Source organism: Pollicipes pollicipes, unplaced genomic scaffold (genome assembly GCF_011947565.3).
Source record: "Pollicipes pollicipes isolate AB1234 unplaced genomic scaffold, Ppol_2.1 Scaffold_6686;HRSCAF=7923_pilon_pilon_pilon, whole genome shotgun sequence".
NCBI lineage: Eukaryota > Metazoa > Arthropoda > Thecostraca > Pollicipedomorpha > Pollicipedidae > Pollicipes > Pollicipes pollicipes.
In genome coordinates this window covers 42,797,154-42,821,581 of record NW_023596921.1, presented here as the reverse complement: position 1 = coordinate 42,821,581, position 24,428 = coordinate 42,797,154, and the positions used below count along the sequence as shown (strand labels likewise).

The window sequence follows — 24,428 nt, the reverse complement described above, 5'->3', positions numbered from 1 at the left end:
TCGTTGTAGGGATAATCAAAGCGCCGAAATAGATGACGAAATTATAGAAAATGATTCAACCTGATGTCACGAGAAGTTCCGATTACCCGGATTCGAAAATATATTTTCTTGAGCATCAGATCGGTGCCGAACACAACAGGCGATCAATAAATAAAAAGTGATATTTGTGTGCATCAAATGGTATAAAAAGACAACACACCAATATCACGAGACTTGCACTGAAAGCCTAGGCAGCAATAGACACATCAGGCTGCACCAAAGGTGCCCACACGGACGAATATTCAAGCATCTTTGGTTCGCACTCCAGTAAAGCTTTATTCCAGCCCTGACTAGAGCAGGGGATATTTGTGCGCCGGCAGCGGCACAAGCTTGCCGTCCACGTAGTGTTTACAGACAAGGCGGGCACAGCAGTCGGGAAACTCCTTCCTCCTATCTCCCCGAGCCTCGCGGCAGAACAGATTGTTGGCCTTCAGCTTTTTGAAGTCCACCTGCTTTCTTACCGACGGACACCTGTAAAGTGGTTGCGTGAATTATAAAACCTGATAGGCCAGGGTCATTAAGTAACATTCAGCGCGCATGAGTTGAAACATAGACATATTTAAACGTTTGCCATGCAAATCTTGACTTACATTCGCATGTTCACCTTGACTTCACCAAGACTTAATATTAGCATGTTCACCTGTACTTCAACAATTCTGAACACTGGAAATGACGAAGCACTTGGATAGCATGTCCAGGGGGTAAATTGGGAAACAAGAATTGCACGGTGACGGATGTCCAGGTCGCGACCTCCAATTGCTGATTCATGACAGCATTTTACACTCACTGGAATCTGTCAATGTAAAGAACGCCGTCGTCCTTGACGCAGTGACTCTGCTTACAGCCAGAGAATGGGGAACTCCAGACATCACCGATGTTGTACTTCTTGTCAACCTGGTTGTCATGGCATTTGGTGTCGTCACCTGTAGAGGACAAAGGTAAGTCGAGAGTTACCCCCAGGATATCGCTACCAAAACATAGAGCACACATAGTTTAGCTTTGCAGCTGCCTTGTTCACGAAGAGACACTTTGCTATCAAGCTTCTAAACCGACTGCGAGAACAGGCAAATGATATGAAATGGCTTGATAAAGTCACCAGGAAATCATATCAAAAGATCTTACCTCTACCAACAGGGAAACGAAGGTATCTCGGGTACTGTGCACAGCACAGCTGCGCACAAACAGCAGCGACCACCAGCAGTTTCCACATATTACTGCCTGAAAGTCTTGCACTGCAGTTGACCAGAGTCCACGCTCGTCTGCTGTCTGGTCTGGCCACCAAACGCTTCTGTATGCAGTCCCCAGCGGCCGGCTCGTTATATATGCGGCACCGGACTGTGACGTCACGGCGCACAAGGCCGGTCGTGATCAGCGCAGTTTCCCGGGAGGACATTCTCCCGAGAGGCGCTGTTCTAGCACGTGCCTGACGCCCGGCGTTTGGGGGCCTTCGCCGTGACGCACCTATTGGGGTCGGACCGGGATGGGATCTGGTGTGAACACCACCGCACCGCAATACTGGAAACGGCCAAGAAAGGGGCCGACAGAAAAAAGCGGAGGTGGGACGCTTTACCAACCGCTTCTCGGATCCAGAAGGCTGGATACCTAATGCCGCCGACAGTTGCCTCCACTCATGACCCGCCGCGGTACGGCCCCGCTTTGGCACAACTCGTACATGTATCCAGGCATCTTCCATCCACTGTGCTTTCGTAACTGTGGATCATGTCGGCAGGGTGCAAATGCTGGTTTACCCGAGCATTACCTGGCGTGCGGCATGGGGGGAATATTGCTGATGGAAATATATCTAAGGATCTTTAAAAAAATGGCGTACTGACGGTACTGCAATATTCTTAAGGTGTGTCTCCGAGATTACACTGCAAAAGAACCTAGTGAGACTTTCTGGTGTTTCCTGCGAACACGTCGGTTATCGATTCGTGGCTTCGTCTTGAGCCTTGAATATGAACGCCTTCAAAATTACTTCAGTGTTTGGGGGATTTTGCTGATATCATTTCAAAATTCTCTACAATGTCTTCGTGTCAGGGTACTGAAATAGTCATTGGCTGGTATACATACATAGACACAGCGGGCTTCGGAGCGACGTGAATTCAGACATTTGGTGGTGAATGGAAGGAAACGAGAAGATCACTGCATTGAGGTAACGACATAAGATTTTTCAAAAATAAGTAACACAGAAAAAACAAATAAAATTATTTACAAGGGCTCACGGGCATTTTGCATAGACGTCAGGCTTATAGCACTTTCCAGAAGCACCGTAGTGCTTGCAGTCAAGCCACCACCCGGGGGGCATGGTCCCGGGTGATTTCGTCTAAGGTCCGTTTCCTCATGTGAAGGCAAGATCACGAGGCCCTGTACCCGGCTCGCCCTGGGCAGCTGCCGGCTAACCACTGACCTATGACTGAAACAAATATATCTATCTCTGGGATTCCATTCTGGGGTCTGGCGACCGGACGCTGTTCATCACCGGATTCGAACCCACAATGACGAAAAAAACGATAAAAGCTGAGAGGCTGAAGGTCCTTCTTGCATAAACCACGCAAAATGCTACACCCATTCTAGCTGTCTGCGCCAAAGGGTCATTTTAACTATAAGTTCTGAATGCTTTTAACATTGCAACTTGAACCTGTTGAAAGTGCTACGTCGTCCTAGATATTACATGTGCAAACGGACATGCACAACATACGGCAACCAAAAACGCTCGTCTGTTTCCGATGCCGGTATCGTGTGTTGGACATCATGGTGTCTTGGGAGTCCTGGGATCTCAGCAGATTAAACTTCGACAGCACTTCCACAGTCCCCCCACATCTCAGCACGCTATCGAAACCCGACCGACCTAATCTTTTCCCAGCACCATTGCTGACAGTACTGGGGTAACACACTCGGCCCACACACAGCATCGGCCCACTCACCCTGGCTCACGTGCTTCCCATGGGCGTCTGGACGAGATAAGACCTCACTGGCGCCGGACTTCTCATCGATGATGACGGTGCGGGGAACTGCCGTCGCGGAATCCTTGCAAGGCCGTCCAAAGGTCGAATACGTGGAATGTTTCCAAGGAAAAAGTCCAGTACATGTGCTGCTATGCAGTAAGCCTGTAAGGAGATGAATTCGTCCCACCTGAATGTGATATCATGCACCTTTACATCAACACCTTGCAATGCTCAGCTGCACAGACCAAGCATTACTAACAGACTGATCGACTAAATAAGGCAGCTATATGCATTCCAGCCCTGGGATTGGTTCGGCCGCACAGCCGGTGGCGTACTGGTCCCCTGAGCGCGACGTGAGCTGTTGGTCGCGGCTCGTGAAGTCAGGATGACGTCATGCGCTGAGGCCCGACTCGGAACGACTGGCAAATCGTGATCAGTGACGCGTTACAGTTGCGTGGATTTGTAAGGCAAAAATAGATACAGGGGTGGAAAGACCTGCATAGATGGCACTCGTTTGAAATTCATCGTCCGGCGGTGAGCGATTTTTAGAAGTGGCCTTGATGCCAAGTGTTCCAGAAGACTAATCTTTCTTCCTGGCAACTCACGTTGGAGGGACGCCAACGACCGCGTGCAATCCAGGGGTATGGAGAATTGGTGCACAGGAGTTGGTACCCTTCCTGATAAAAAGACTACCCCTAGTTTACATGTAGAGCAAATGAGTTACTAGCATCTTATTACTTTCGCCGGAAATAATATCGGTAGTATTAAATCGTGACCTGATATGCCTAAGCACATGAATAAACAGAGAGCCATGTTTAGAGACTCGGCCGAGGGTAGATGCAGGTCTGTCCTTTCCCTATGACGGTATGTTTCATTTTAGGACTGTAGATGGCTTTTCACAGATTTTTTTATCACGATGCAACCATGGGCATTGTCAAACGTGCTAATAAGGGTCGACGACAGGGGGAGAGAGTTGCATCCCCTATTCTCCGACAGGAGAGTATCGTTCGCTCTTATCAGGAGCAAAATTCTCGCAAAGAGGCAAATATTCGACATGAATGACTATTACGTAGATAAATCGTGAGACGATGTCATTAAGATTGAGCGAATGAAGACATGAATTAAATAAAAATACTGGTATGGCGAAGCATATGTTCATTGTTTTTAGTAACAACACGAAACATAGTGGGAATAATTGTGCTGCACTGGATTCAACGTGGAAGTTTCGATAACACCTAGGATTTGCACACACCCCACACTTCGTTCCTTTCATGAGGGATGTGGACCCAGACAGAGGGCCGTCTCAAGTATTGCTCGTTGCCGGCATTATCCAGACGCACGAAAACGTTCTATTGGTAACCAGAGATATTTCTGTTGGCTGCATCGGGGGCATGCACACTTCGTTGCTGGTCGATTTGGAACCAAGACGGTACAAAGAGCCTAGTCGATATAGCTGGCTGGCAAGAAACCAGGTTGTCCGAAATAGTTATAAATAGAAACAACTAGAAATAGTAGAATTTACGGAAGTTGAAAATGGGTTGAGAGCGGTCTACGTGTAGACAATCATTTCCTTCTACGTGAGAACATGGGGCCGACGGGGCCTGTCTTAGCAGAGTGATTGTGTGGGGATATGGTTGAGGGTTCCAGCCATGGCTGAGGACACTTCCTAGCAATGTCCGGACCTCCGATACTGGAATATGCATAACGGAGATGTCAGCAATCACCCCGTTGTGGTCAATACAAGTGACTCATGCGGGCAAAGCTGGTCTACTGTGAGTCAGCCGCATGTGCACGCGGTTACATGTATTATATGCACGCGGATACATATATGTCATAAACACAAAGGTCGTCCAGACGCTATAAATCTGCAAAAGATAATGGATGCCTTCACCAGCCTCAGAGGGGCGATTTACGTCACCAGAAGGTAGATGGGCAAGAGACGTTTCGGCCATTTTTAAGGCTCGAGAGTATGATCGAGAAATGTAACCTTTAGGAAAATGTGTGCGTTTAGTGCGGCTACATTAAGACACTGAAATCCTTTGTGATGCTCCGATCATACCGCGATACATTAGCCTGTGCCAAAGGTTTGTTCGACACTGTATCGCACTTTTACTTTAAGAATAAACCAGAAACGTTTGGCTTCGGAGAAGTTTCCCTAATACCTATCTTCGACACCCTAACCCACGCCGTCCAAAAAAGAATAGTGCATTGCGCTGAGAGTATGCGGCAAGAATGATTGGCTAAATCCTTCAGGAACTACACATCACATTATCATGATCATAACGCATGCAAAGAACCGTTGCACAGATCGTGCGTTTGTCACCAAAGCTCATCAGCCTATTCGGCGCTATTGGATGCAGCTCAACGAAATACCGACGGGCACCAATTCCACAGCTCTATAATCCCCCTTTAAAGAGATTGAAAGCGATCAGCGATGGACGTTTTAAAAGGTGGCGGATAGGCGGAAAAAACTTTTTCGTTCGTTAGCTTTTTAGTAGGTTCAGAGATTTACTTACCTTAGAGCCTTTAGTAACATTAACTTAATGAACGGCTGTGTGATTTTTCTCGTTTGTTGCAGATCTCAGTCAGGGCCTCAAAGTTGTATATGCCAGGTTTATTCGCGCTTCCATCAGAAACCTGGTTTCCCAGCGTTTCGAGTGAAGAGAGCTAGTAACAATGTTTACGACTGGTGACAGCCCCCGCAAACGTTTCATCGGTGTACGGATGACTAAATTGGGGATAATGATTCACCCAGGTGTCACAAGAAGTTCCAGTCATCCGGGCTCGAAAGTATATTATCCTGAGCATCAGAGTGGTGCCGAGCACAACAAGCGACCAATAAATAAAAAAGTGATAATTGCGTGCACAAAATAGCATCAATAGACAATACACCAATATCACAAGAGTCGCGCTGAATGCCCTTGCAGCAATAGCAACACTCGGTTACACCAAATGTGCACACGCGGGCAAATATTCAGACGTCTTCGGTTTACATTTCAGCAAATGTAGTTCCATCCCATTCATGACTAGAGCAGGGGATATTTGTGCGCCGGCAGCGGCACAAGCTTGCCGTCCACGTAGTGTTTACAGACAAGGCGGGCACAGCAGTCGGGAAACTCCTTCCTCCTGTCTCCCCGAGCCTCGCGGCAGAACAGATTGTTGGCCTTCAGCTTCTTGAAGTCCACCTGCTTTCTCACCGACGGGCACCTGTAAAATAAGTGCGTGAATTATAACAGCAAATGGGACAGGCCCGTCAATAAACCTTCAACGCTCCTGGTCTGAAACGGCAGCGAGCACGAACAGAAATCATACGAACCCTGGTTTACATTAGCATGTTATGCACTTCACCAAGCCTGGGGTAATGCTTCATCCGCGATGGAAATGACGGAGCTCTTCAGTACCATGTTCAGTACGTTCAAGTCAGAAGAATTGCACGGTGCGCGCGGCTGTGCACTGGCCCTCAAATGCTAATTGGAGACTGCTTTTCATACTTACTGGTATCTGTCAATGTAAAGAACGCCGTCGTCCTTGACGCAATGACTCTGTTTACAGCCAGAGAATGGAGAGCTCCAGACGTCACCGATGTTGTACTTCTTGTCAACCTGGTTATCATGACATTTGGTGTCGTCGCCTGAAGAGAACAAAGAGACGTCGTTGGTAGGCACTCAGAATCTCGCAGCTAACACATCGGGTGCATTTAGTTTGGTTTTGCATATGCTTGGTTCATGAAAAACCTTCCTGCTATATTCGTAAGCACACTGCAAGAAAAGTCAAGCGGTTTCAATGGGATATGTAAAGTCACAATCTTACCTCTGCCAACCGGGAAACGAAGGTATCTCGGGTACTGTGCACAGCACAGCTGCACACAAACAGCAGCGATGACTAGCAGTTTCCACATATTGCTGACTGAAAGTCTTGCACTGCAGCTGACCAGAGTCCACTCTTCTCCGTTGTCTGGTCTGGTCACCCAACGCTTCTGCATCCATTCCCCAGCAGCCGGCTGAGGAATGGATGCAGAAGGGCCAGTCGTGAACAGCGCAGTTTTCCGGGAGGAAATCCTCCCGAGAGACACTTTTCTTACACGTGCGTGATGTCTGGCTTTGGAGAGCGGGGTGGGGAGGCGTCACCGTGACGCACCAATTGAGGCCGAGCCGAAATGAGATCTGTTGTAAAGATTAACCGCTCCGTAACACCACAAACCACCAAGAAAGATCAGGGGTCGCTAACAGAAACAAACGAGGGTGGGACGCAGAAGTGCTCTGCAAACTGTTTACCGGATCCAGAAAGCTGAAAAAGTTAACATTCCGGACGTACCTGCATAATGCTGCCGACACTTGCCGCCATGCATGGCCCGCTGTGGTACGGCCCCGCTATGGCACGACTCGCCCATGCATCCCAGCATCATCCATCCATTGTGCGCCCGTAAATATTGATCATGTCAGCATGGTGCGAACGCAGCCCTTTTCCAAAGCTAACTGCCAATATTGCTGATGGAAAATTCTCTCCACAGCCTCATACGAATTTCGCCAGGCCTGAACGAGCTTGAGATTGTCAAGCCCTAGCAGGTTTACATTTTCGATGTGCACAGAACACTAATGTTGTCGACCTAGTGGCTTTGCAGGGAACTGGTGGTATTAGAATTGATATGAGGATGTCGTCCAAGATGTCTCTGCAGAAAACAGCCCTACAGATATTTGTGCTTTTTATTAGCATCCCGTTTGATGACTGTCATTTGATGACTTCATCTTGTGCCTTGAACCTTGATGCATCATGAGCATCGAATCCGATTTCTTTGAAAATGACATTAGAACTTCACCGATTTTGCTGACTACATCGATGTTGCATTTTCTACGAAGTCTTCGTGTGAGGCATCTAAGCTGGTCCCTGGCTGATGTATGCGTGGTCTCAGCGGGCTTCGGAGCGGTTTGAAACATGCTATTTGGTGGTGGCTGTAAGGAAAGGGGACGACCACAGCATTGACGCTACGGCATAAGGACTTTCAAAAGCAATTTAGACAGAACAAATGCTGAATGCCTTGCACGGGTGACAGCAGGCTCATAGCACATGCTAACAATACCTAATTGCCTGCGGCGAACCCACTACTCGGGGGACATTGCCCCAGTCGAATGGATAATTTCACCTCAGGTCTGTTTTGCTCACGTGAAGACAAGAATACGAGGCCCTGTACACATAGCACATGTTAGCAATACATTGTTGGTTGCGGCCAACACACTAACCGGAGGGCACCGTCCCAGTTGAATGGCTTATTTCGCCTCGGGTCTGTTTGCTCACGTGAAAAAATATCGCGAGGGCCCATGCTCTGCTGACCCACTGTGGTTAGCCACCAGATATCTTCTGACCTATGGCTGGAACAAACTGACCTTTCTCTAGGACTTAATCCTGTAGTCAAGCGACTGCAAGCCATTTAGCATCAGGTTCGAGCTCATAATGCCGAAAAGTCTAGAGCTGAGAGAAAGAGGGTACTTCTTGCTTGCATCTAGGAAAGTACTTCACCCACCCTAGCTGCCTGCACTAAAAGGGTGTTTTATGTTGTTGATGCTGGATGGTTTGGAAATAGCGGATGGAACCTGTTGAAACTGTTTTTTCCCTGCATCTTACAAACGTGTGCAAACGGACATGCGTAGCACATATCAACAGATCACGCACAGCACTTGTCTCCAATGCGGACATCGTGTGTTCGGTATCCTTGAATCTTAGAGTCCCTCAGACCTGAACAGGTCTCACTTCGACAGCACTGCAACAATATCACATCTCAACACACTGTCGAAATCGGCCGACCTCTTATTTTCCAGCATGATTACTGACAGCGTTGGTGCCATTGGCATCAGCATCGGCTCACTCACTCTTGCTGTGGTTCTTGCGTGCGTCCACTCAAGATGGGGCCTACTGGCGCCGGACTTCTCATCGCTGACTATGGTGCCAGGGAATGCCGTTGCGGAATCCTTGCAAGGTCGTCTGGAGATCGAATGCGTGCTGCCAATGCATGTGCTGCTATGCACTATGCCTCAAAGCAGATAGTTTTGTCCCATTGGAATGTGATGCCACATGTAGTTCCATCAACGCTTTGCAGCGTGCACCCGCGTTGGTTATGCATTATTAGCAGTCTGGTCGACTTCATATGGCGGATATGTGCATTCCAGCCCTGGGATTAACACGGCCCCGCAGCCGGTGGCGTACTGGTGCGGTGAGCGAGACGAGAGCTGTTGGCTGCGGCCTGTGACGTCAGGATAATGACGTCACGCATTGAGGCCCGACTCGGAACGACTGACAAATCGTGATCAGTGACGTTACAGTTGCGTGCGTTTGTGAGGGAAATATAGATACAGGGGTGGGAAGACCTATAAAGAGGGCGTTTATTTGAACGTTATCGTCTGGTAATGAGCGCTTTTTAAGAAATGGGCTTATTATGAACTGTTCCAGAAGACTAATCTTTCTACTGAGAAACATACGATGAGGGGAAGCCAATGACCGCTTGCAATTCAGAGATAACAAGCATTGGTGTACAGTAGCTGGTATCCACTCTGATAAAAGAGCCCCCGAGTTTACGTGTAGAGCACCCGAGTTATTACCATTTTGTGGCTTTTACCACAAATATATTCGGAAGAATTATACCGTGGCCGCATATATCTAATCCTATGAATAACCAGAAATCCCCATTCAGAGACACAACCCAGGGCGCGATCCAGGTCTGTATTTACCCTAGATGCCGGGATGTCTTATTTTAGCAATGTAGATGGATCTTGGCAGATTTCAAAAAAAAATATCCGTGCAATCATAGGCATTACCAAGGGAGGTAGCAATGGGCAACGACAAGGGGAGAGGGCTGCATTCCCTATTCTCCAACAGGAAAGGGTCGTTCGCTCTTATCAAGAGCAAAAATTGCAGCTAAAAGCAAATATTTCACTTAAAAAACTAATGCCTATATAATTCGCTGGTCAATATTGTTAACAAAGAGAGAAGGTATACATGCATTTAATTAAAATTATTGGTGCGGTAAAACATTTGTGCCCTCTTTCGGTGACAAAACGGAGCACAGTGGGAGTAAGTGGGCTGCACGAGATTCAGCGTGGAAGATTCGTCTTACGCTAAAGATGAGTGCGCACCGGACATTTTGTTGCTTTCAGGACGAGTGTGGACCCGAACAGAAGACCATCGAAAACACTGTTCGTTGCAGCTAGTATACAAACGCGCGAATACGTACCATTGGTATCCAGAGATAATTATGTTGGCTGCATCGGGGCTATGAACGCTTCGTTGCTAGTCGGTTTGGAATTTGGACAGTAAAAAAGCCTCGTTGATGTGGTTGGATGGAACGATTAAATGTATCCGAAATAACTCAAGCATGGAAGATGAAAGGGGTTTGAGAATGGTCCACGTTTAGACAGTTAGTTTATTCTGTCTCACTTTATGGCGCCAACAAGACCCATGTCCCCGTGGTGATTGTGTACGGATGCAGACGAGCATCTAAGTCATGACCAAGGACCCTGCCCAGCCGTGTCCGGGTCTCAGATATTGGCATATGCGTAACTGAGAGGTCAGGAGTCACCCTGTTGTGGTCAATACAAGTGACGTATGCGGACAGAGCTGGTCTACTTTGAGTCAACCTGATATGGATGCGGTTATCCTTTGCGATAAATACAATGGTTGTCTAGACACGGTAAATCTGTGAGCGGTAGTGGATGCGTTCGTCAGCCTCAAAGGCATGACTTACATCACCAGCAAGTAGGTGGGCAAAAGACGTTTGTGGCCATTTTTCGGGCTCGAGTGCAGTATCAAAGAGTTAAGCTGCAGGAAAATGTGTGCGTTTAGGGGTGCTCGGTTAAGACACTGAATTGCTAGGTAATGCTGTGAACATACTGCGATACATTGGCCGCATCAAACATTTCTTCGACAGCGCATTGAACTTTTATTTGAAGAATAGACCAGGGACGGTAGGCGCAGGATAGATATTTGGTCAGGAAGTTTCTCCAACAACGCCCTTCGACCATCCCCCTCCCCACGGCCCGCCAAAAAACATGGATACTGCTAAGAATGTGCGACAAAAATAAGGAGTTTAATTCCCCATCAACTACATATGATGTTATCATCGCCGCGACGCAAAAACGGCGGCACAGATCGCGAGTTTGTCATCACAGCTCATCAGACCATTCGGTGCCACCGGACGCGGCTCGGCCAAATGCCGGTCGACACCAGTTCTTCAGCTCTATGATCACCCCTTAAAGAGGTTAAGAGAGTTCAATGGCGTACGTTTTTACAAGTAGCGGAAAAGCGGAACAGCCTCGCCTTTCATCAGCTTTTTATTAGACCAACGGATTCACTTAACTGACAGCCTTAAGCAAAATCAACTTAAGCAAAGATTGTGCGATTTCGTTCTCTTTTTGTTACAAATGTCAGTGAGGATCCGAAGACCAATGTCAGGTTTATTCGCGCTTGCATCAGGAACTTCATTGTCCTGCGTTTCGAGTGAAGAATGCTGGTAAAAAATGTATCTGGCTGGTGAGAGCCTTCATAAGCGTTTCATCAATGTACGGAAAATCAAAATTATAGGTGATGATTCGCCAAATGTCTCAAAAAATCAAATCAACCCATTTTAAAAGTGTATTCTCCTGAGCATCAGATGGCCGCCGAACAAAACACGGGGACCAGTAAAAAAAAGTGCTCTTTGTATGCACAAAGCAATATAAATACACAACGTACCAATATCACAAGACTCGCACTGGATCCCGCGCAACAATAGGAACATCGGTAACACCAAATATGCCCACTCTGACGAATATTCAGACATCTTTGGTTTGCACTCCAGCAATCGTAGCTTTATCCTAGCCCTGACTAGAGAAGGGGATATTTGTGCGCCGGCAGCGGCACAAGCTTCCCGTCCACGTAGTGTTTACAGACAAGGCGTGCACAACAGTCGGGAAACTCCTTCCTCCTGTCTCCCCGAGCCTCGCGGCAGAACAGGTTGTTGGCCTTCAGCTTCTTGTAGTCCACCTGCTTTCTCACCGACGGACACCTGTAAAGTAAGTAAGTTAATTATAAAACCCGACATACCAGGGCGGTCAACCTTCAGTGCACGTGGTTTCAAACGTCAATAAGTACAAACATGATTCATAAGAATCCTGGCTTACATTAGCATGTTGGAGGCTTTACCAAGTCTGAGCGCTGAAAATGACGGAGCTCTTCAATAGTGTGTCCAGTACGCTTAATGAGGTAACAAAAGTTCCACGGGCGCGGGCGACCAGGCCCCGGCCTCCAACGGCTAACTGATGACTGCATTTCATACTCACTGGAATCTGTCAATATAAAGAACGCCGTCGTCCTTGACGCAGTGGCTCTGTTTACAGCCAGAGAATGGAGAGCTCCAGACATCACCGATGTTGTACTTCTTGTCAACCTGGTTGTCATGGCATTTGGTGTCATCACCTGTAGAGAACAAAGATAAGTAGAAAGTTAGCCCTCAGGATATCGCAGTCAAGACATCATGTCGGCATAATTTAGTTTTGCAGCTAATTTGTTCATCAAAAGCTACTTTGCTATTATACTCGTAAGCTGACTGCAAGAAAAGACAAGCGGTATCGATTGGATATATAAAGTTACCATGACATCGCATTGTTAGATCTCACCTCTGCCAACCGGGAAACGAAGGTATCTCGGGTACTGTGCACAGCACAGCTGCACACAAACAGCAGCGATGACCAGTAGTTTCCACATATTGCTGACTGACAGTCTTGCACTGCAGTTGACCAGAGTCCACTCTCGTCTGTTGTCTGGTCTGGCCACCAAACGCTTCTGTATGCAGTCCCCAGCGGCCGGCTCGTTATATATGCGGCAACCGGACCGTGACGTCACGGTGCACAGGGCCGGTCGTGATCAGCGCAGTTTTCCGGGACGAAGTCCTTCCGAGACACGCTGTTCTAACACGTGTCTGACGCCAGCCTTTATGGGAGGGGGGGGGGGGGGGGGCGTCACCGTGACGTACCCATTGAGGTCGAGCCGAAATGAGGTCTGTTGTAAAGACCGACCGCAACGTAATACAGCAAACGGCCGAGAAAGGCCACGGGTGGCTAACAGAAGCAAGCGGAGGTGGGTCGCAGAGATGCTCTGCAAATCGTTTGCCGAATCCAGAAGAAAAAGCTGACATTTTGTGGGAAAGCTGACATTCAAGATGATGAGGCCCACTGACCCACTGTGGCTACCTACCAGCTAACCACTGACTTATGACTGGAACAAATTGATCTGTCTCCGGGATTCAGTCTTGGAGTCAAGCAACCGCATGCCGTTCATCATCGGGTTCGAAGTCATCATCCCGAAAAATCTGGAGCTGAGAGACAGAGGGTACTTCTTGCTTGCAACTAGGAAAGTACTTAACCCACTCTAGCTGCCTGTACCAGAAGGATGTTTCATGTTGTTTATTCTGGATGCTTTGAAAATTGCGGATGGAGCCTGGTGTAGCTGCTTTTTTTCCTGCACCTTGCAAACGTGTGCAAACGAACACGCGCAGCACACATTAACAGATAGCGCACAGCACTTGTTTCCAATGCCGGCATCGTTTTCTTGATATCCCTGTATCTCAAAGTGCCTGGGATCTGAGTGTGTCTTGCTTCGGCAGTACTGCAACAATCGCACATCTCAAAACACTGCCGAAAATTGGCCAACCCAGTATTTTCCAGCTTAGTTAATGACAGTACTGGTGCTACACGTATTAGCATCGGCTCACTCATCCTTCCTGTGCTTCTTGTGTACGTTCAGACAAGATGGGGTCTACTGGCACCAGACTTCTCAGTTGACTATGGTGCCGGAGAATGCCGTTGCGGAATCCTTGCAAAGTCGTCTGAGGATCGGATACGCGGAATGCCAATACATGTGCTGCTATGCACTATGCCTTAAAGGGGATAGCATTGTCCCATTGGAGCCTTATGTTATATGCAGTTGCATCAACGCTTTGTAATGAGCAGGTGCACAGGTTATGCGTTATTAGCAGGCTGTTCGTCTTCATATGGCAGATGTATGCATTCCAGCCCTGGGATTTACACTGCTCCGCAGCCGGTGGCGTACTGGTGTGGTGAGCGAGACGAGAGCTGTTGGCTGCGGCTCATGACGCCAGGATAATGACGTCACGCGTTGAGGCCGGACTCGAAGCGACCGGCAAATCGAGATCAGTGACGTTACAGTTGCCGTGCATTTGTGAGGCAAATATAGATGCAGAGGTGGGAAGACCTGGAGCGATGCCCCTGATTTTAGATGCATCGTCTGGTGATGAGCGCTTTTTAGGAATGGCCCTGCATGAACTGTTCCAGGAGACTAACCTTTCTACTTGGGAACATACGATGAGCAGACTCCAACAACCGCTTGTAATCCAGTGATAAAAGGATGGGTGTACAGTAGTTGGCATCCTCTCCGATAAAACAATTACCCAGAGTTTATGTCTAGAACATCTGAGTTATCGGTATTTTATTGGTCTTACCGCAAATGATCTCGGTAGAACTAGACCGCGGCCGGAGGCGTCTAAGGCCATGCATAAACAGAAAGCCCAAATCAGAGACGTACCAATGGGGTTGATCTTGGTCTCTCTTTACGCTATGCCCGCATGTTGTATTTTCTCACCGTAGATTGCTCTCCACATATGAAAAATAACGCACAGCCATTGGCGTTGACAAAGGGGATATTTATGGGCGATGTCGCGGGAGACAATTATTCAGTAAGCATCAAACATCGCAAAGTTATTCAATATCATTAACGGCGAGCGAATGAATGTATGCGATTTATTAAGATTACTGTCATGGTGAAGCATTCGTGCCTTCGTTTCGGTGAGAACACGGAGCACAGCGGAGGTAACTGAGCTGCATGGGTTTTCATTTTGAGATTTTTGATTACATTAAAGATGGCCACACACGTAGCAATTTCTTGCTTTAAATAGGGTTGAGGACCCAAACAGAAGACAGACCCAAATACTGTTTGTTGCCCTCATCATCAAACGCGCAAATACGTCATATTGGTAACCAGATATAATTATGTTGGTTGCATCGGGGTATAAATACGTCGTTGCTGGTCGATTTGGAGCCAAAACTTCTGAGGAGCATAGTTGATGCGGCTAGCTGGCATCAAACATTCCTGGCAAATAATTCAGTCCATGGATATTGAAAAGTGGTCGACAATGGCCACATGTGGGCAATCATTTTTTTTCTGATTAACCACATAACGTCAACAGGGTCTATATGAATGACGTTATTATGACGTCGTGAATGCCAAAGTGACTTTAATTTACTGTCCGCGATATACCTTTTCCCATTTTCGCGGCCGTGTAACTCAGGGACTAGAGGGGCTTACGTCTAAGCAGGTAGGACTGCGAACAGCACCGAAAGGCCTCCAAAATGGCTATTCCAGTTCCAAACCTCACATAAATGTGTAACACTCCCCTTAACAATGCGATTTCGTCTGTATGCGGATGAGGCTTCCAGCCATGACTGAGGAGCCTTCCCACCAATGTCCGTGTTTTAGATACTTGAATATGCATAGCTAAGATGCCAGGAACCACCCCGTTGTGGTCAATGCAAGCGACCCATGCGGTCGAAGTTGGTCTGCTGCGAGTCACCTAATATAAATGGGGATATACTTTGTCATGGGCACAAGCGTCATCTAAAGGTAGTTAATGTGCGCGGATAATGGATTGCCTACATCTTCCACAGAGAGATGACTTACGTCACCAGTAAGTAGTAGTGCAATAGCCGTCTGGGGTTATTTTCAAGGCTCGATTGCTTGATCAAAAAAATCAAACTCCATGACCCTTTGTTGGTTTAGTGCTGCTAAGTCAAGACACCAAAATAAGTCACGAAACTGTGGGCATTAGATGTCATCGGACGCAATGCAAGCAAATACCGACAGGCACCAGTTGCCCCGCTCTCTTTTCGTGGTTGGGGTTAAATAGGGTTGAAATGGATCAATGATGTAGTTTTTAGTTAAAAGAAAACGGATTGCCGAAAAATGTCTTTGTCTAAATAGATAGCTTCGTCTTCTGTTATCATTTTAGCAGTTTTACGGATTCATTTTACTAATATCCTTTTGGCTAACTTTGTCTACCTCTGCCTTCAGCATCGCTCATATCGACAGTTAAGTACTCAAAACTTGCCCATTTCTCCTTCTTTGAACAGCTTTGAGCAGTTCACACGGTCAAACATCACCTACAAGTGATCATGCTTAATGTATTTAACTGTTGTATATAGTCCATTTGAGTCATACGTCTACCGGATTTCGTTGAAAATAGGAAACGTAATACACTCTTTTGAACATCCCGTTATTGGCCATGACATGCCTCTGAACGCTATTTTGCCGGGCCACGTAAAAGTTCTAATTAGGAAGTTGCCGACCTTCAGCACGCAAGGTATAGTAATGCGGCTGTCTAAAACCCCTTTGATGTATGCTTTGGCATTGGCTCCACTACCTTATCCCGAGTACAACAGGACCAGCAACGACGATGTATTGATGGAAATCGGCGCTGCCCAAGTAGCTGCTGTTGCCAGTCTGCCACACACGTGAGTAAGTAATTGGGTGTTTTTTTCTTCTCTTTTGTTGCAGATCTCAGTTCACGAGCTGCAAGTAGTATGTGTCAGGTTCTTCGCTCTTCCATCAGGGAGTTAATTTCACTGCTTTTCGAGTGAAGAATACCGGTAAAAGTTTATCTGACTGGTGACATTACTAACAAACGTTTCAATCGTTGTACGGATGATCAAGACACAGAAATGGATGACGGCATTATGTACAATTATTCGTCCAGACCTCTCAAGAAGTCCTCGCCAATCCTGATTCAAAAATATATTTTTCTGAGGGATCAGTTGGTGCCGAACAAAACAGGCACACAATAAGTAAATAAGTGATAACTGTGTGCACAAAAAACTATATAAATATGCAATACACCACTATCACAAGAACTCGCACTGAAAGAGCCCCGCGCAGCAATAGGAACATTCGGCTGCACCAAAAGGCGCACACAACGGACGAGTATTCAGACATTTTTGGTTTGCATTCCAGAAAATGTGTTCCATTCCATCCCTGACTAGAGCAAGCGATATTTGTGCGCCGGCAGCGGCACAAGCTTCCCGTCCACGTAGTGTTTACAGACAAGGCGTGCACAGCAGTCGGGAAACTCCTTCCTCCTGTCTCCCCGAGCCTCGCGGCAGAACAGATTGTTGGCCTTCAGCTTCTTGGAGTCCACCTGCTTTCTCACCGACGGACACCTGTAAGGTAAGTGCGTTTATTATAAAACCCGATAGGCCAGGGCGGTCAAGTAACCTTCAGTGCACATAGGTTTGAAACGTCGGAAAATTTAAACGTTTGCTATACAAAAGCGAGTTTACATTACCATGTTGTGAACTAAGCCCCCTCTGGGTGCTGGAATTGTCGATGCTCTTTAGCAGCACGTCCAATGGTTTATTCAGGTAACAGGAATTGCATGGTACCGGGTGGTCCAGGTCGCGAACTGCGCTGCTGATTGGTGGCTGCATCTTAACTCACTGGAATCTGCCAATGCAAAGAACTCCGTCCTCCTTGATGCAGTGACTGTTTACAGCCAGAGAATGGGGAGCTCCAAACATCACCGATGCTATACTTCTTTCAACCTGGTTGGCATGACATTTGGCGTCGTCACCTGTAGAGAACAAAGGTAAGTCTAAAATTATCCCCGGATATCACTACCAAAACATAGAGCATGCATTGCTTAGCCTTGCAGATGCTTTGTTCATGCAAATCCCCTTTACTGTCATGCCTGTAAAATGACTGCGAGAACAGGCAAGCGATATAGATTGGCTTGATAAAGTCACCATGATATCATGTCAAAAGTTTTTTACCTCTGCCAACCGGGAAACGAAGGTATCTCGGGTACTGAGCATAGCGCAGCTGCACGCAAACAACAGGCGATGACAAGCAGTTTCCACATATTGCTGACAAGTCTTGCATTGCAGCTGACCAGAGTCCACTCTCGCCCGCTGTCTGGAGTGGCCACCAAACGCTTCTGTATGCAGTATCCATCGGCTGACTCGTTACATGTGCGGCACCGGACCGTGACGTCACGGTGCACAGGACCGGTCGGGATCAACAGTTTTCCGGGAGGAAATCCTCCCGAGAGGCGCTGTCCTAACACGTGTCTGACGCCCGACTTTTGGGGGCGTCACCGTGACGCACCAATTGGGGTCACACTGGGACGGACCGATCTAAGTTCTAAAGTTCTAAAGATCGATCTCTCCGCGCTACTACAAACGGCCAAGAAAGGTCATTGGGTGGCCATGGCTGGGGTCGTGGATGGGGATGGGGAACATCTCAGGAAAACGGTAAACCGCGACATGCAAGACTGAGTACTACATAAATCGTTGACGATTATCATGTCAACGATAGAATGAATACCTGTATTTGATTGAAATTACTAGCGTGGTGAGGTGTCTGTGCCTTTCTTTTGGCAACAGCACCGAACACAGTTGTAGCAATTGGATTGCATGGTGTTAAATGTTGATGTTTTGAATTACACTAAGGACGGGCACACACGCAACGTTTCCTTCCTTTCACGAGGGTTGTGGACCCAAACACTGTTCGTTGCCGGCGTTACCCAATTGCACGAAGACGTACCATTGGTAACCATATTTATTTACGTTGGTTGTAGGGCGACTGAGAACGCTTTGCTGCTGGTTGATTTGGAGCCAAGACAGTACAAAGAGTCTAGTCAAGGTAGCTGGTAGGCTTCAAACAAGCTTAAGACATGGAAGTTGAAAGGTGGCTGGGAGTGGTTCACGTGTAGATAGTTTTCATGATTTCTTGCCTGACTACATGATGCCAACAGGACCTATCTTAACAGGGCAATTGTGTTGGGGATACGGATGAGGCGCCCAGTCATGACCAAGGAGCCTCCCAGCCATGCCCGGGTTTTAGATACTTGCAGATGCATAACAGAAGGGCCAGGAATCACCCCGTTGTGGTCAATGCAAGTTACCCAGGAGGAAAAACTGGTCTCATATGAGTCAGCCATATCTGAATGCCGTTGCACTTTGTCATGATCGCAGGCGTCTTCTTGACTCAGTCGGTCTGCAAGAGATAGTAGATGCCTGCATCATCCTCAAAAAGATGGCTTATGTCACTACCACGTAGGGTACGAAAGGTGCGTTTATGGTCACTTTTGAGGCTTAAGTGCGTGACCAAAAAATAAAAAAACTCCAAGAATCTATTTGTATTTAGTGCTAATATGTCAAAGCACTGAAATGGTTTGTGATGCTGTGGGCATAATGCGATAAGCTGGCTGTACTGCAGGTTGTTGTCGAAAGTGTGAACTTCTACAAAAGTGAGAGATCAGGGACGGCTGACGCAGACAGAGGTTGACTGAGGAAAAACTGCCCTTCCCGCCTATTTTAACCCTCCCCATTCCCCGCAACACAAAAAAACTGTTGTAATGTGCGGTGACAGTGGTCAGGTACATCCCAGAGCAACTACGCATCACATAATCATGATGCTGCACGCGAAGAACCGAGGCACGGACCGCGTGTCTGTCACCAAAGCTCAGACCATTCGGTGTCACCGGACGCAGTTCAACCAAATGACGACGGACACCAGTCCAGCTCTTTTTCACCCTTTAAACAGGTTTAAAGGGATATCAGTCATGTAGGTCTTACAAAGCAATGCATTGCCAGGAGCACCTTGTCTTCCGTTAACTTGTGAGCAGTTTGACAGGCTTACTTTACTGATAACTTCCAGCGAAAGCCTATTTTTTGACCTAGCTTTGCCCACCTCTGATTTGTTGCTCGCGGCCAGCCCACTATCCTCAGTGCATTGCCCCAGTTGAATGGCTAATTTCACCTCAGGTCTGTTTGCGAATGTGAAGACAAGATTACGAGGCCGTGTATACGGTTTATTACCCACTGTGGTTAGCCACCAGCTAACCACTAACCTATGACTGGAACAAATTGATTTGTCTCTCGGATTTAATCCCGGAGTCAAGCGACCGTGGGCGATTCATCATCAGGTTCGAACTTATCATGTCGAAAAACATGGAGCTGAGAGAATGAGTTCTTATATCCAGGTATGTATTTCGACCATCCTAGCTGCCTGCGCCAGATGAACATTTTATATTGTTAATGCTGGATGCTTTAGAAATTACGGATGGAACTTGCTGTCACTGTTGCCTTTCCTGCAATAAGGCTACAAAGGTGTGCAAGAGGACATACGTAACACACATCAACAGATAACGCACAGCACTTGTTTCCGAACCGGCATCGTGTGTTTGGTATCCTTGTATCTTTGAGTCCCGGAGACCTGAATAGGTCTCACTTCGACAGCACTGCAACAATGTCACATCTCAACACTGTCGAAGATCGGTCGACCTGATATTTTCCAGCATAGTTTCTGACAGTGCTGGTTCTACACGCATCAGCATCGTCCCACTCACCCTTGCTGTTGGGATTTTCATTAAGTAGTATATTTTCTTTGATGTTAGGCAGTGTTTAAGGTGGCCGGCGGCGATCAGATATTTTGTGCGGCAGCATATGGCCGACGGTGGTCGGACATTTTGTAGTAACACGCGGGTGGCTTAGCCCGAATGGTCGGATGTCCCTCCCGAGAAGAGCGAGAGGCCAGGGAAATACAGGATTACAAGTGTGTGCTCAATGTGTTTTCCTAACATTTGCAGTGCTTTTCGCGTGCGTCCAGATAAGATGGGGCCTACTGGGGCCGAACTTCTCATCGTTGACTATGGTGCCGGAGACTACGGTTGTGGAATCCTTGCAAGGTCGTCTGAAGATCGAATGCGTGGAATGCCAATGCATGTGCTGCTATGCACTAAGCCTGAAAGGAGATAGCTTTGTCTCATTGGAATGTGACGTCACATGTAGTTGCATCAACGCTTTGCAATGTGCAGCTGCACAGGTTATGCGTTGTTAGCAGGCAGATCGACTTTATATGGCAGATAAATGCATCCGAGCCCTGGCGTTTACTCGGCCCCGCAGCCGGTGACGCACTGGTCCGGTGAGCGCGAGGAGAGCTGTTGGCTGCGGCTCGTGAGGTCAGGATGGTGACGTCAGCCGTTGGGACCCGACCGGGAACGAACGGTAAATCGTGGTCAGTGACGTCACATTTGCGGGCATTTGTCAGGCAAAAACAGTTGAAGGGATGGGAAGACCTGCATAGACGACACTCATTTGAAGTGCAACGTTCGGTAATAAGCGATTTTTTTAGAAATGGCCTCGATGCGAACTGGTCCAGAAGACTGAACTTTCTTCTTAGGAGCACACGATAAGCGGACGCCACGACCGCTTGAAATCCAAGGGTAAAAGGAATGGGTGTACAGCAGTTTATATCCTTCGTGGTGAAAAGAATATCCCAATTTACGCCTAGAGCATATGAGTTATCAGCATTTTTTGTTTCTACCGGAAATAGTTTTGGTAACACTCGACCATGGTCGGATGGGGCCAAGATCATGAATAAACGGAAAGCCTAAATCAGAGACACGACCCAGGGGTGACGAAAGTCTGCCTTTTCCCTCTGACGGTATGTTTCATTTTAGCACCGTAGATGACTCTTCACATATTTTTTATCACCGTACAATCATGGGCATTGCCGAAGGGAGCAATGAGCAATGAGCTAGAATCGCTTTTGACCTAGGATGGGAGTGAAAAACCCCATCGCAAAACTATCGTGCGAGAGAGAAAAAATCAGTCCACAAAAGATGGATCTTATGAGCTCGTGAATGATGCTTCAGCAAACAAAGACACCTTTTTCAACTTAGCATGGACGTAGTATCATGAACCTGACAAAACCGTTTTGATTTTTGACATCTGAGTCTATTTAAGTGAAACAGAATACAATAAAACATAGTCATTTCATGACAGCGTAATGAGCATAACAAATTATTAACACCAATAATTTAATGCTGCACTTTGCACTTCACTTTCACAGGACTTTTAACACAAAGCAAAGCAAAGGAATTCAGTAAAAAGTAACAACAAAAAGTTCAACAAGCATAAAACACTAAACAAAAAAACCTTGAACTCCTACACATCAGTCCATCACCAAGTCAAACACAATAGACATACCTCTGACTTCTGTTAAGATGGGGTCAGGGAGAAAACATTTTGTCGCTGTTTCTTAAAAATACCAGTGCTTACTTCCATGAAAGTAGCCTTACTATGCTTAACCTAAAGAGGCCTTACTTCACCTCATCCTGTCAAACCTGTTTGTTTCACAGCAGCAGTTGTGAGTTATTGATTCTTGCGCAATTCTTATTGCCACTTGCCATGCACTTACCAACTCCACCCAACTTAGAGAAGCCCATATGTTGAACATCATCTCAACTCACCTCTCTGTTCACGGCAGCGCTTGTGATAAAAACATGATAAAGCTAATTTTTGGCTGGTTTGAACTTGCATTTTATTCAGTTCATTTGTAAATGCTTGTTGACATCAGACAAAGTTGACAACACACAGATCAAAACACTTTAAATCACGTTGAACAACTTATTTTGATTGCCATGGTTAGCCTATGTCAAGGGCAATAATGGGTATGCTCCGCAAAACAATGTCTCTTCGCCAAAAGTAACATGACTTTTAAATGGCCATGCCAGTATTGCTGCTTGCCTTTTCAGCTGCAGCAAAAGCATCTTTTTAGGCTTGTTTATTCACTATTTAATGACAAAGTTTCAGATGCCGGTTTCACATTTTAAATGGATTGGTCTGACTATTTATTACATACTAATAGTTAACTCATATTATAATGGCCATGCAGCTTAGAGTATCCCTGTGTTAAAAATATAGCGCAAATATACAGTACAGTCATTTGCCAGTCACCTGAACATGGCAACTATGGAAAATATCTGGTTAAAGCAGCCATGAGGGACCTTCAAGAAATTTGGGGCAAAAAATCACGAATATGAAACAAAATAAGCCCATTGCATGCCTTGTGGCATTATTATTTGTCTTACGACAAAACTCGATGGATTAAAACGTAAAATGGCTAACTCTGGTCACCAATCATTTGTCGCAGCAGGTTAGGTAAGCAATTACTTGGTACACAGGAGACTTCCTGGCTTCTTCCTGCTCCCCCAAGACAAGAAGTCAGCACCTTTTGCATGGTCTGCTGGCAGACAGGAGTCATCCCATTTACCACCCAAATATAAATATAAATCATGCCCACCAACCTACGGGATCAAAGTGCGAACAAGTAAGAGTTGTGCATGATAAACATCTCCAGAGAGCAGAATTTCGCCATCGAACACTTCTGTGTTAGCTGCGTCGGGTCTGTCCCAAAGCTCCATATGGTAGCATTAGGATAGTCTTGTCAGGTAGCCTGGTGAGTTAGACACTCGAAAGGCTTAGATTTATCATTATCGAGCACCGCCATGAACCAAGAAAAAAACTATTTTCGCGACAACACGCAACACATAGGAGTAATTGGGCAACACGGAAATCAACGCGTAAGACTCGGATTGCACTAAAGATGAGTACGCACCCGACATTTTCCTGCTTTCAGGAGAAGTATGGACCCAAAAAGGAGGCCGTCCCAACCACTGTTTGTTGCCGGCATTATCCAGGCGCACGAACGCGTACCACAGGTAACCAGGGATTACTCTGTTGGCTGCATCGGGGCCTTAATCACTTCGTTGCCGGTCGCCATTTGTAACAGACAGTACAACGACCCTGCTTTACATAGGTGGATGCCATCAAACCAGGGTATCTGAAGTAGTTAGAGTCATGGAAGATAAAAACGGTTGGGAATGATCTACGTGAAGACAATCATATTCGTCTATCTGAACACCTGGTGCCAACAGGACCTGTCTTAACAGAGTGGTTATGTAGGGATGTTGTTCAGACTTCCAGGCATGACTGAGGAGCCTCCCCAGCCATGTCCGGGTCCCCAATACTGGCATATGCGTAACGGAGATGACAGGAGTCACGCCGTTGTGGTCAATACAAGTGACTCATGCGGTCAAAGTTGGTCTGCTGTGAGTCAGCCTCATATGAACGGGGTTACGCTTTGTCATAAACACGAGCGTCGTCTAGACACAGCAAATCTGCGAGAGATAATGGATGCCTCAGCCACCAGCCTCAGAGCGATGGCTTACGCACGAGCGGGTAGGTGGGCAAGAGACATTTGTGGCCATGTTTAAGGCTCGAGTACATGATAGGAAAATGTAAGCTCCAGGAAGAAGTGTGTGTTTGGTGCCGCTAGGTCAAGACAATGAAATGTTTTGTGATGCTGTGAGGATACTGCGATACACTGGCCTGTACCAAAGGTTTGTTCGACAGTGCATTGAACTCCTACTAATAGAATAAAACAGGGTCGGTTGACTCCGGAGAAGTTTCCCTAATGACCTCCTTCGACTCCCTCCCCACCCCCACCCCCAAAAAACAGCAGACAGTGCTAACAATAATCCCACAGTAATTACACATCACATTATCATGA

At 46.9% G+C, this 24,428-nt stretch overlaps 2 protein-coding genes across 6 annotated transcripts; both read right to left on the bottom strand.

Moving 5' to 3' along the window:
- Positions 1–71: 71 nt before the first annotated feature.
- Positions 72–17,883, bottom strand: LOC119107575 (uncharacterized). 5 transcript variants are annotated; one of them, XM_037231064.1, is made up of 4 exons: positions 6,795–6,959; positions 6,480–6,615; positions 6,027–6,191; positions 72–345 (listed from the first exon to the last, which is right to left on the bottom strand). In XM_037231064.1, the coding sequence occupies exons 1-4, from the start codon at positions 6,880–6,882 to the stop codon at positions 330–332; spliced, it is 405 nt and encodes a 134-aa protein (XP_037086959.1). In that variant the 5' UTR covers positions 6,883–6,959; the 3' UTR covers positions 72–329. The 5 variants fall into 5 exon arrangements, 3 of the variants coding, with proteins under 3 accessions (XP_037086959.1, XP_037086958.1, XP_037086960.1); XR_005095241.1 differs by lacking the exons at positions 6,027–6,191; positions 6,480–6,615; positions 6,795–6,959 and adding exons at positions 827–962; positions 17,843–17,883 and having other exon boundaries at positions 72–510; XR_005095240.1 differs by lacking the exons at positions 6,027–6,191; positions 6,480–6,615 and adding an exon at positions 827–1,161 and having other exon boundaries at positions 72–510; positions 6,795–6,954.
- Positions 11,017–12,784, bottom strand: LOC119107589 (uncharacterized). Its single transcript, XM_037231087.1, has 3 exons — positions 12,626–12,784; positions 12,290–12,425; positions 11,017–12,015 (listed from the first exon to the last, which is right to left on the bottom strand). The coding sequence occupies exons 1-3, from the start codon at positions 12,711–12,713 to the stop codon at positions 11,835–11,837; spliced, it is 405 nt and encodes a 134-aa protein (XP_037086982.1). The 5' UTR covers positions 12,714–12,784; the 3' UTR covers positions 11,017–11,834.
- Positions 17,884–24,428: the final 6,545 nt, after the last annotated feature.